The sequence below is a fragment of the Pleurodeles waltl genome, chromosome 6 (genome assembly GCF_031143425.1).
Source record: "Pleurodeles waltl isolate 20211129_DDA chromosome 6, aPleWal1.hap1.20221129, whole genome shotgun sequence".
Classification (NCBI taxonomy): domain Eukaryota; kingdom Metazoa; phylum Chordata; class Amphibia; order Caudata; family Salamandridae; genus Pleurodeles; species Pleurodeles waltl.
In genome coordinates this window covers 607770061-607783782 of record NC_090445.1, presented here as the reverse complement: position 1 = coordinate 607783782, position 13722 = coordinate 607770061, and the positions used below count along the sequence as shown (strand labels likewise).

Here is a 13722-nt window from a genome sequence, read left to right as displayed (position 1 = left end):
ATCCTAACAAGCCTTTTCAATAGCATACTTAAAGGTGGGGGCCCCTTGCCAAAATCTTGGGATGAAGCAGGGATTACTCTCATTCTGAAACCAGGGAAGGATCCTTTATCCTGCAAATCATATAGACTAATTTCCATGTTAAATATTGATTATAAATTATATGCTAACATTCTGGCCAACAGGCTGAGCACAGTGATAGTGGGTCTGATTCAAGATGGTCAGAAAGGCTTCTTAAAGGGCAGATATAGGCATGAGTTGTCCCATGATTTGATCAGCGTAATGGATTTAGCGAAAGTGTATAAATTACCTTCGGCAGTGATAACGTTAGATGCTACAAAAGCTTATGATAGAGTAAATTGGACTTTCTAAATTCTATTTTAAAACACCTTAATTTTGGGGAGAACGTTTGTGGGGCTTTGACGAACATCTATAAAACCCCTTCAGCTAGATTAGTGTTAAATGCTAATCTGACTGCGCCATTTTTCATTACAAGGAGAACTAGACAGGGTTGCCCCCTCTCCCCATTATTATTTAACTTGTATACTGAACCATTGTCCCTTATGATTAAGAGGGACCCTCTGATTAAACCTTTTGCTCATATGGGTTGGGAGAAGAAAATTTCTTTATACGCAGATGATATTATGATTTACACTGAAAATTTGTCCCCTGCATTGGAGAGGCTTGAGTTTTTAACGTCAGAGTTTGGCCAAATGTCGGATTATGCAGTAAATATGGCTAAAACAGAAATTATGATCTGGAACATGAGTGAAAATCATAGACTAATAAGAAACAAGATGAAATATTTAGGTGTTAAGATCTGTAATAATTTGGACGATATTCCAGTAGAGAATCTAAAATATACGACACGAGAGATAAATAAACTTCTATTGAGTTAATTGCACCTTCCGTTAACAATATATAGCAGAGCTAATTTAATAAAAATGTTTTTTCTCCATAAGCTTACTTTTCTTTTCAATATGATTTTCATTACCTTTTAATAAGATAGGGATACAAAAACTCCAGGCAAAGATAGATAGCTTTATTTGGGCCTCTAAAGGGATTAGGATTGCAAGGAAGAAGCTTAGAAGAAAATATGATAAAGGAGGAATTGCGTTGCCTGACATTCAGTTATACGCTTGGGCCTTTCAGTTAAAGAATGCAAAGGGTTTGTTGCCAGAGAATGGGGGAAGTTCTCTAGAGAGAGCTATGTTAAAGTGTGAGGGGGGAGATGGAAGAACATTTATGTATAAATTTGGTCATCCTAAATTTTTTTAAGGAGTTAGATTGAAAGTGTTACAAGCTGCTGTCTGGTTATGGGCACAGAAAAGGAAAATTACAAACTTATCTTATTACAGTGCTTAAGCCCCCATATGGGACTCTCCGGGTACACCAGAGTGTCTTAAGGATTCTTTTTCTCGACCTCTGAAGAATGCGGGCATAGTGGAATGGGGCCAGGTATTTCATGAAGGGAAATTAAAATCTTGGGAGGAACTTTTGTTAGTAACACAGAGCTCATTATCCAGGTCTAAGTATTATCAATTACAAAGTTGGGCACATTTCTTGCAAGAAGTGGAAACTTATACAAACGATTTGGAGGAGTTATTAATTAATGGCCTACTTAGTAGTAAAGAGATAGCTGTTTATTATGGTTTATATTTAGATACTCTGGAACAGGACCAGGATTTTCCTGGCTCCCTATGGGTCGATCTAGTTCGGAGGGAAGAGATTTTCAGTTTATGGTCAACTTTGTGGCAGCTTCTTTATAAGGTAGTGAAACCCACTTAACTGAGGAAGAATCATCTCTTTGTTTTTTATAGGGTCTATTATACCCCCAGGAAGATAGCTAAATTTAGTTCTAAAGGGAACACGGCCTGTAGGAAATGCGGTCTTGCTGGGCGGACGATGTTCATATGTTTGTGCTTTGTTCCCAGATTTCAGGGTTTTGGGCAGAGGTCTTTGAAATTATAGAGAGAGTATTACATGTATAGGCAGGGTGTACCCCAGAATTAGTCTTATTTGGCTGGTCTCTCAAGATAGATAACTTGTCGGCTATAAGAGGAGCCTGCTGTTGTACCTAATTTTGTTGGGTAGAAGGGAGATCTGTAGACAATGGTTATCTTCAATACCACCGTCTCGATTTGAATGGTTGTCAGCTGTAACTAAGATATGTAATTTAGATCTTAGCCGGTCATGTGCAAAAGGTGTAGTGAATTTATGGAGACCTTGGGTGAGCTGGGTGGACCAAGGCGTTTGTGTTACATAATTAGAAGTATATGGGTTAGAGAGTGTCCGATGATTAAGACACATGGGATGGAGACATCTTGGTGAAAGGGTTTTGTAGATAAAGTTGTCTCCTATCTTCCCAAGCTTCCCACCATGAATACTCGGACCTCTCTTAAATACTGGAAGGAGGGCCTTGTTTTCAGAATGGAAGTTCATAAAATATATGAGGACAAAAAAAAGTACTTTTTAAAAGAAAAGTAGGCAAATTAACTATATTTGTAATTTTCTATAAAAAATGTAACTTTAAATGTGTTTCATATTTATTAACATAATTATAAATGCAATTAAAGTTGTAAGACATATAGGGCCAGATGTAGGTAGATTCCAATTTGCGACTTGCAAATTGTGAGTCGCAAATTGGAATGTAGGATGGTGTCCCTGACCCCATCTGCGATTCGCAAGGGGGTCGCAAAGGCCCACCTCATTAATATTAATGAGGTGGGTCGCAATTTGCGACTCCCTTGCGTGTGGCGGCATTCACAGGGATGGTGGCCTGCTGCGGACAGCAGACCACCATGTCTTTGACTGCTTTTTAATAAAGCAGGGTTTTTTTTTTGTAATGCAGCCCCTTTCCTTAAAGGAAAACGAGATGCATTAGAAAAACTAAAAATGAAACGTTTTTGTTTCATTTTTTCAGAGCAGGCAGTGGTCCTTAGGACCACTGCCTGCTCTGAAAAAATGTTTGCAGTTCCATTCACAAAGGGGAAGGGGTCCCATGGGGACCCCTTCACTTTTGCGAATGGGTTACCACCCATTTCAAGTGGGTGCAAACTGCGATTGGTTTGCGACCGTGTTCGCGGTCACAAAGCAATCTGGCATTGCACTGTGACCCGCAATTAGGAAGGGGGCTCCCCTTTCTAATTGCAACTCGCAAACCCGTTTTGCGATTCGGTAACCAGGTTACCGAATTGCAAAACGGGTTTTGTGCATTGCAAAGTGCAGTGTGCACATCGCAAACCCCGAAATTCGCTGTTTGCGGCGTGCAAACTGTTTCCTACATCTGGCCCATAATTAGATGCAGCACAGCTTTCTTCAATCATTCTATGTAAATAACAGGAAATAGCTGCAAAGAGATACATCATTTGGTTTTACTGCAAAATTAATATAATTTCCTTTTAATTAAAAAAAAACTTTTGCTAGTTAATAAATATAAAATGTCAAATTAAACATCTTAAAACATTTGTATATGGGAAATGGGAGGACTTTGTTTTGTGTTGACACTGTAATCTCCTCCGCAGCATTCGGCCACATATTCGAGCAAAAGCCTGCAATCTGATTGAAGTTGGAGCAATACACCCATCAGCAGCGTTTGCTGCTTGGGCATTCTTGTTTGTGGTTGAGGTGCTCCAGTCCGTTGTTTCCTGATTGTATAGCTGCTAGGTGATCTGTGGCGTGAAGCACCTTGGAGAGAAGGAAAAGAATGCCACCAAAGAATGCCCATTAGGATCGAGTCACAGAGAACCCAACAGTGGCCTCACATATTTTGGCCCACCTTTGGCCCCAAACCGGATGGAAGGAATGGAGAAAGAAGGAAAACTGACCCTAAAAGTGAGGGGCAAAGTCCTTTGAGTGCTGTGGGACAGCCGGCGAGCGAACAAAGCAGTTTGGGTATCAGCGGTAATGACCCAATCCATGGCCCTCAGTCACATATTACAGAATTATTTTCTGCCGCTCCACATGGCCCGCTGACCTCTAAGGTTCTACCTTTGATCCAAGATGGACAAGTTGCAAACAGTTGTAGGTTGTGTTCTGGGGCTCCTACGGACAACATAGTGCTATGCTCGGTGCCTGCCGCATCAGTGGAAGGACCTGGCTGTGTTCATCAAAGTCTGATGTTTGCAAAGCAGGATGGACTAAGAGCTCAACTAGCCATATAGGTCAGTGCTGCAGCTATAACTAACAGTTTCAGGGAGGATGCCCCTGTGCTGGCATGGTTTTTATTATTGAGAGTGCTGTCACAAAATTGTCTTTGGCACAGACCACTGTAATGAAAGACTTGGCGATAGTAATGCAGACTGTGTCAAGTATCCCTCAGGTCTCTGGCACTCTGCCATTACCCACTAATGATACTATTCAGAATGGAGAACTGGTGGATAAATATAATAATGGGATTGACTATGGGCTAAGTGGCCAAAAGGATATTACTGTTTTACCGGTAGCAGACATGGCATAGTCTGCACTACCCAGGGGGAATGAGAGGGGTAGTACTAAAGTGGCACCTTTGGACCTACCCATTGAGCAAATGTGTAAAGTTGATACTAGGGCGATGGTGGAGGGGGTTGGGGCACCTGTCTTTATGAATGACTTCCAGGAGCTAGTGGGTACTTTTTTTCCTTACTGATGGTTCTAATACGTCTACCCCTAGAATCAGAGGAGGATAGCTGTGCTTCAGTTTGGAGCTCCAGCTCAACTTCAAGTCACTATCCAAATAGACCAAGCATGGCTGTCAAATGAGGGCCACAGAAGAGAAAAGCTAGGGAACAAATCCAATCCCAAAATTTAGTGAAGGAGGTCAAGTTAATACCACCTGCCCCTGCATTAAAATGGGATTATTCTGCGGCACATCAAGTTTATGCGGCGACACAGGGGGACCAGCTGGTTTCATTGGGAAAAGGGGAGCCCTCAACTATTGTGGACACCCCTGAGGAACCATCATTGAAACTAATCTATAAGTCCATTAAACTGCCACTGGAGAAAATGCACTCAAATTGCTGTAAAGAAAAGGGGGATCATCAAGAATCTGCAAGGGGCGATGAGAAAAGTGTCTAAAGTTTGTGCGGAGATTGGTGAAAGTCTAACTTTGGTGGAAAATCAGACAGAAACACTGGAAGCTGATCTGGGGACAGTGAAAGTCCAATCAGAGACCTTTGAATCCCAAATCACTGATATGCATTGGAAGCTTGAACATTTCAAATTGCCAGCGCTGGAACAATCTCCGGCTTCTTGGATTTCAAGAGGGGGTCTAAGGTAGTGATGTCAGGGCGTTTACTGTGAAGCTGCTTAAAGGGCCTTTTCTGGAGTTAGCAGCATGAAATTGGGAACTTGAAATACAGAGGGCCCATCAATGTCCTCTAATTGTTAAGAATGAGGGGTCACCCAGTCCGAGAGTACCAGTAAGTCAAGAGCTATCATTGTTTATTTTAGGAACTTTTTGCTACGACAGGCTGTCTTTGAGAAGGGTAAACCTGAAGCAAAATGGAATTTTTATGGTTACTCCTTCTTTTCTCAGCCAGATTTTTGTCATGTCACAGTTGAGAGAAGATGGTGGCTGAGGCAGCTTCTAAAAGTATGTCAGGAGATTGGTGCTGAGGTCTATCTGATGAACCCTGCTCAACCTAAGATTGTTCACAAAGGTAAAACTCGGATCTTTACCTCAAAGGTTAAGGCCAAGGAGTATATGGGGGAATTGTCTGGCAGACCTCAGTCTGGGCTGCCTTAGGGGTGCAGATGTAAGCTTGTATACGTCTCTAATGTTCTCTTGTTTCTTTTGTCAATGCTTTGCTTCATGCCTTATGCCTTTTCTTTGTGTTTTTGTTGAATTAGCTTCCTTTGAGCACAATGATCTGGGGAGGAGCCACAACTCAGACTACTACTGAGACAGTGATGGTTTGATTGCGTCATGGTATAGTTTGAGTGGGAGGCGCTGGGCGGATAGAATGACAGGGGGAATGGGTGGGATCTAGGAAGGAGGGGGGTTTCTTAGGGGTCTCTTGGTTGGCAGGGGAAGATGGGTGCACTACACAAGTGGAGCTTGGAAATGTAATCAGTGTTAGGTGGTACTATTGGTGGCTACTAGAAAGATTGGCAGAGATGAGAAAGCTGGTTAGATCTGGCTCATGTAGCTAGGATACGCTTTGCCTCTGTTAATAACAGAAAGAGGTGGTGAGGCCAAAGATCTTAAGGCTCTCCAGGCGGCCATTATATGTCTACAATAGATTCATATAGAATGCTCGAGGAAATATGGACTTGAAGCATTAGGCTTCACTCTAGGGTGTTACACAACCCAGGGCACGAATGCTCATATGGTGGACGTTTTATACCACAGAAGTCTCAAGGTGTTAAAACGCGTCTCTTCTGATAAATTTGGTAGACAGGTGATTGTCGAATGCCAGGTGGCATAATTATAATCCTTTCAGTGAATGGTTCAAATTCAGATGATCCAACCCTCTATGATTTTTTAAATAATGGACTAGCTTTACGGTCAACCCCTATCATACTGTGTGGGGACTTGAATATCAATTTACCTGGGGCAGTTCTCGAATCTCCAGAGGGCTGCCACAACAGCTATGTGGGCAGGAAGCCATGCATTTTCAGAGCACTACAGCACCTTGTCGGTAATCATGGGTTGGTTGATGTGTGGCATAGAATTAAGTCGCCAGATCCTGGGTATAGCTTTTTCTCGGCCCCTCATCGAAATCATGTCCATCTGGACTATTTGTTTGTTTCCCATAGTTTAACTCAGGGGATACTCACTGAGAAACTCCCAAGGGCTGTGTCAGATATAACCCCTGGGCTGAAGTAAGGTTGTTGCCAACTTGGTCTTTTGACAAGGGTTTGCTTTTTGACCAGAACTATTTGGAGTATGCGAGTGGCTGGCTGTTGGAATTTCTTGAACATAATCAGGGCAGTGCCACCCCCTCTCTCCCCGCCCCTGGATAGTCTGTGATACCCTTAAAGCTTGAATTAGGAGAGAAACTCTTAGTTTCAGTTTAGATTGACAGAAAAAGGAAACACAATTGCTGAAACAGCTATATGGGAATTTAGAGGAAATTGTAGCCAAGGTTGTTGCTGCAGTATCAGCTGGGGATGATCTAACGGTGAACCAGCATAAACTTGCCCTAGCTAGATCTGCTATCAATAGCATTTCAGCAAATAAGGCATCAGATAAAAATATATCCCGTAGGAGGGAATGTTATGAATTTTATAAGCGTGTATGGCATTTACTCACTGTGCATACTAAACAAAAGACAACCTGTGGGGAAATTACTGAGGTCATGGATAGTGAGAGATTCTTGGTGAATGACCCTGAGGGCATCCCGAGGTGTTTCATGGTTATTATGAAATTGTATACAATGCAGAGGAAATAAAGGACTTGAATGAGATTGATAAGTATCTCAGGCTAATCTTTGGAAGCAAGGTCAGTCCAGAAGACAGGGATGCCTCCAATGAGCAAGGAGGAAATGTATGCAGCATTAAAGGCACTCCCTTCTGGTAAGGACTTCAAACTCTGCATTTTTTTCCTGCCTTAAGATATGTAATGGTGGATCTGTTCTGTTTCTCAAGATTAAAAAAGGACTACAAATACCTGAATCCTGGACCCTGACTAATATTCTGTTGTTCCTGAGGAAAGGGAAACCTCCACAAATCCCTGGATCTTATTGACCTACGAGCCTAATTTATAGCAATACCAAGGCATTTGCCAAGGTTTTTGTAACCAGGCTATCTCAAATAGTTGACAAACTGATGTCCCCATGGCAGCAGAGGCTTATCCCTACAAGGGGATCTATGGATCATGTTCGCTAGGTTATTACATTGTTTACCTTTGCTAGGGCTTTGGGGAAACCTATGGCTTTAACCCTCTTGGATGCAGAAAATACATTTGACAGGGTTGCCTGGGATTACCTCTGGGCTGTCATGAGGTGGTTGTGAATCAGGCCAGGATACATCACAGCCTGGCTTCAGATTATGGGAGGAGAATCCAACCCTAGTAGGATTTTGAGAAGGATAAGACAGGGGTGTCCTTGTTCTCCATTATCATTTGCCCTCTATATCGACCCCTTGATCAAGGAAGCCAGCTGCCAATTCTATGATTAGACCTATGTGGTTTTATGGTAATTGCACTAAGATTTTGGTGTATACCGATGATGTTGCTATTGTGACACCTGATCTGGTGGTTACAAAGCAGGAGGTTGAGAAGGAAGTATCAATATTTAGGAGGCTGTCCACCAAACTTCCGACGGGTAGGTTGCTGCCATAGTGGCTACCTCCCCGCCGGGCCCATTAAGAGTTTCCCACTGGTTTAGCAGGAAACACACTACAGCATTGTCTCCGACTCGTAATTGAGCTGGCGGCAATGCTGTAAAATGCAGGGTGCACCAGCAGACAATGAACATTGCAGTGGTGCTGGCCATAGGGGCCCCTGCAATGCCGGTGTTAACACCATGAAATCGCTGGTGGAGAACAAAGTTGTAATCCCCAGTGCAGCACTGCTTGCAGCACTGCCCTGGCGGACTAGGACCGCCACAACCACCATACAGATGGGACAATTAATCCTGTTGGTGCTGTTGGTCTGAGCGTGGCACGACCACCACGGTCATAATGTGGCATTCTGCTTGCTGCATTGGCGGTGGTCCAAACGCCACCGCAAGTCTGCTGGTCAAGAGACTGCCAGACTCATAATGACCGCCATAGTGTCCAACAAGTATATTCCAGTGGCACATTTTAATACAGTAAAAAAGGTAATTTACCTGGGGATTGATATCGAAGCAGATCTTCACCATTTAGTCAAAGCCAATCTTGCGCCTGTGTTGTCCTCCATTAAAAGAGACTTACAAAGGACTGACAACCTACACCTGTATATCCCTGGGTGCTGTAACATAATCAAAATGCTGTTTCTCCCCAACCTGCATTATTTTCTTAGAGCAATCCCCATAGAATCTCGGTATCAGTGGTTTAAGATAATGGACAAAATGTTTTTTTTTTTTTATTTGTTCATACTCTAAAGCCAGAAGATCTCTTAAGCTTTTGACTCTTTCTGGAGGGGTGGGGACTGGGCGGCCCCCACTTTAGATTATGCTGTTCGGGGTGCATCATGAAATGGCTACGGAGTCAGGTGAGCTATTTGTGTTTATTGCCCTGGCTGTGGCTTGTCTCTGCATAGCCTCAACTTGGCGGAATCCACAGTCTCTGACTGAATGGCTCTCTTGCCTATTGGTAATTTACAATCTTGAGCAGAGCCTTTATGCCTTGATGACCATAAAGGCAAGAAGACTAGAAAAAGGGGAAACCAGAATTGGGCTCCCTTTCAATGTTGGGTGGGATCATATTGAGCTAATAGTGGAACTAGTCAACCTCCATCCTTTTTTCCTGTGCTTTTCTGTATTTCCATTGTCATAAGCGGGTACTGTACACCTGGACTATTTGGGATACACAAGGTTATGGGAGGGTCAAGGGATGATCACTTTTTTTAATTTAGATAATCTTCAAAGCTTTTTATTTCGGAATGCACGCATTGCACTTTATCTTCTGGAAATCTTTCATTGGAAGTAAATATGATAAGATCTTGGTTAATTTCTTGTATGTCAGTAACCCTATCTGTGGGTACAGTTTCTTATGTCTCTACTGTAATGGATAGTATAGTTTAAATTAATTTCTGTAGCTTTTCTATGATTTTTCTGTATGTATTTATTAACCCTCCTGTTGTGGTAGCATTAAGGGTGACAAATTTTCAATAAAAATATTTTTTTTAAATGTAAAGCAGCAACATTGATGTATCTCTGTACATTTACATGCAATTTAACTGCACTGTTGCCAGGTGATTCCATGTTATCCAATGGCACATTTACTGAACTGTGATAGTAAACCACAACCGCGTTTAGAGATTGGCACATGTGTTCCAACTTATTAAGGATGAGGATCTGGTGAAATTACAGTTGTCTTCCATTTTGTGATTGCTTGCAAGCTATTTTGCATGAAAACAATTGTGAACTTTAAAAAACACATTCCCAGTGTACTTGCAATGTAAGAAATTCAAGTTTTAAATCTTTTAAAAACGTTTGTGAGCAAGTGCGTAAAATGCTGATAGTGTATTCTGCTTGAAACCTTTTTGTTGGGCAAATGCAACTGTAAAATGACAGGATACTCTACAGATAGCAATGAAATAGACAGTACTGCATTATAGAAAAATATTGAGAAATAGAAAAAAAAAAAAATGTGTAAAGTGTAAAGGAATCTGTGAGTAATGGGGACTTCATGAAAAAGCAAAAGGTCAGTTAAAGGGAAGTTGGTAAAAGAGAGAGGACAGAATAACAGAAGGTTTTTTAAGTTGTATTGATTTTTTCTCTGACATAAAAATGACCTCACTTTCTTAGCCAAGTAATCAGAAAATGGTTTGCTTCATTGTACTTTTACATTGTGTTGCAAGTACCTTCACACTTATGTTACAGCTGTAATAATGTGCTTTTTTAGGTACCACATTTGTAGCAGTGCCTGCCTGCCTAGCTGCTTGTCACTTCTTTATGTGCTGTGCATTCCACTTTCACAGCACCTCTTTCCTTTGGCATCCCTTGAACATTGTATTTATGCATTTCCTTTTTATTTTTTTCATTTGCCCCTTCTGCACCTGTCTTCCCTCGTGCACTGTAGGTTCTATGGAATGTTACACGGAGGAAAAGGCCAACAAGATCAGGTCAGACTATGAGAAGCGTTTGAAGGAGATGAACCGTGACCTTCAAAAACTCCAGATGGCGCAAAAGGAGCATGCCCGGCTCCTGAAGAATCAGTCACGCTACGAGCGGGAGTTGAAAAAGCTTCAGTCGGAGGTGGCAGAGATGAAGAAAGCAAAGGTAAGAATCTCTGGAAAATATGGTGAGATTAGGAACAGAGATCAATTCTGGTTGTAGGTAGGCTTGTGAAACTTTTTAAAGAATTGTAATTTGTTACACTGTCTGAGAGTACTAACTTTCCACTACATTGGATGGGAGGGTTTCGGTTTCATGTCTGTTGTGGTCAATGAAGGTGAGGTTGAGGCCTGACTCTGTTCGCACAGATCCAGCAGAGAGGATGAATTGACAGCAACTAGCGTTACTGTAACATTACGGTGTTTACAATTGGCAGATGTCCTGACGTGAAGTCTGCCTCACCAGGTCAGGTGCCATTTTGTCTTGTGTTTCTGATAGTGAAGGGGTTAGCATTCTTTAGGACACAAGATGTACGTATGTAAAGGGTTTAGACTGCTGTGAAAGAAAGGCTGACTTTAATCTGACACACTCAAAAGCATGATAGCAGATGTTTTCAACTGGATGACTTCTAAGTGATACAACCTTTATGGCTCTAGAGTACAGACAAACATTCTAAAATCCAAAAAGTCATACATGAAGATAGTACTTGGAGACTTTTTGCTTGTGCAGAATGTGTGCTAAAACATTTCTATAACCCTAGTAAGAATCCCTTTTAACAAAGAGAATCTATCAGTAGTTCACATAAAAATTAGCTATTCCTACTTGGGTTGTTATTTTCATGGTTGTTACCTGGAAGAAGAACTATCCTCTGGTGAGAGGTGATTGTAAAGAAGAGGCATTGACTTAAACTGGACATAATGGCAGACAGCTGCCTACTTTTGAATTCTGTTTTGCCAGTAGAGGTGGTGTCTTACCTTGAATGTTAGGTCTTGATTAGATGAACTTATGTAGCTGGGTTTTTGAAGGACTTGAGGGATCGCTTTCCAGTATGACCAAAATGGATACTTTCAACTTAAAGTCGGTTACATTACAATTTGCATTTAATAATTAAATTTGCATTTCTATAATGTTTCAAAACCTTCCACCATTGTGATTATGTATGGTGTTTGATTGCTTAATAAGTGGTGTGTGTTTTTGTGTGTGTGTGTGTGCATGTGTGTGTGTGCATGTGTATGTGACACGACTTATCTATATTTTCATATGAGCTGTAAATTATGATGTTTGGCTTTAGATAATCTTGGAAGTTATGATGTATAATATTGCTAATACATGTATTTAGCACACATTGCAAGCTGCTCCATTCTTTGTTGCTCATAACAGTTGATAACATCATACAACTCAATGGTGCAGAATTTATAGACATTTATAAGGAAGAGGAGACCCACTGGGACTGTAACTTGTTTACTTCAGGTTTCATGTAGAACTCTGTAATACATTTTTTAACTCGCTACACCGGCCTCCCAGCCTGTTAGTTCTAGTCGTGGTAAGGAATATAATCTAAATACTTCTAGTAGTTGGATAAGAAGTGTAATATGTTGCTTTTCCAATTAAGCAATGGGGGATAAGGGGCCAATGGGACCTCTTCATCTCTTGCCTATCATAATAAGCTCCTAAAAGCTTGTAACCATTTGGAGAAAATGAACACATTGAAATGTCAATTCTGGATCCATGAAGAGTGCAAGTTAAAAAAATTCTAAACAGCTGACACAAACATTATCTAGACCTTGCATAGTCCAAAATAGGAATTACTACATTTAACATGACTTTAACAAACTACAAATAAAGTGCAAACCCCAGACAGCAAAAGCACGTACCAGCAACATAGAGACTATTCACATCAATTATTCGTAAACCCCTTTTGTTACACATTGATTTAAATTTGATATCAGGAGCAAATCCAAAGGTCTCTACTCTTTAAAAGTTGCTCTATTACAGACAATATATCTGTGGTGATTTTATCCACTTCCCTTAGTGAAACATGTATTTGTTACGTCTGTGTAAGAGTTATGGTCACAGTCAAAAAGGAAAACACTGGCACCAAAATGGCCAGTGCGAGCAATCTGTACAAACTGTTTAAACTCATATGCAAGACATCTAAATCAGCTCATTTGAGCAGTGCATCCAACTAATTCGAAATGTTCAAGGCCAAACTGTTTGTTCATAGTCTCAATAGATTAAATAATCAGCTATGACAATATTGAATCATCCTAAAACCTTGGCAGAGCATAAAGTAGACCACAATTCCATTCCAGCAGCAGCCGGTTCCAGTGCCATACCCTGATTCCCCCTCTCCATTTTAAAAAATGTTGCTACCTTGAAATTGTACCACAGCAAAACACCCACAATTTCAAGCTGCAATGTGTCCTCGAGGTAAGTACCTCCCAGCACATGAAAAATACATCAGAATGCAGTCAGTTTAAGCAAAGGGCTCACTCACTCAATAACTGAGTTCTAAATCAGTGGAACAGTTAAGGGGTTTTATTAGAAAATTAAAAAGTAGGATGCTCCAGATTCAATGCCATGAAGGCTGTCAGAAAATAGGGCATAACAGAGAAGTGCAACATTAGAAACTATTCTAAGTCCAAGTGGGCAGCAAAGTCAAGAAACAGACAGCATCACTGGCAGCATCTAAGTCTTCAGAAAAGTCTTTTGGCTCACTCCTAAAATCAAGGGTTTTTATACATTATTCTTACATGTAAAATGAACAATACTGCAGCTTCATAGTGGCATGATCAAATATGTTGCTTTGATAGCAAATCAGAGTATCATATTGCCTTAACACCTAAGTCCTATCCCACTACATGAATAATTATTCTGTCCACTCTATGCTAATGCCATCCAGAGATGGTGGAACTACAGTAAGTAGATACATGAACAACAGCAAGCTATTATGGATGAATAGAGTACAATTGCAGATTTGTGACTTTGCTTAGGAAAATTAACCGAGAACAGCATGAAAAATGACAATGGAAATACATAA

The 13722-nt window shown here is 41.1% G+C and overlaps 1 protein-coding gene across 3 annotated transcripts in view; it reads left to right on the top strand.

The window, feature by feature from the left end:
• KIF21B (kinesin family member 21B) overlaps positions 1-13722 on the top strand; it is a 357661-nt gene that overhangs the window by 208061 nt on the left and 135878 nt on the right. For all 3 annotated transcript variants that reach the window (XM_069238888.1, XM_069238887.1, XM_069238886.1), the window contains exon 15: positions 10648-10847. In XM_069238888.1, the coding sequence (XP_069094989.1) occupies positions 10648-10847 (200 nt within the window). The remainder of the gene's footprint in view (positions 1-10647; positions 10848-13722) is intronic.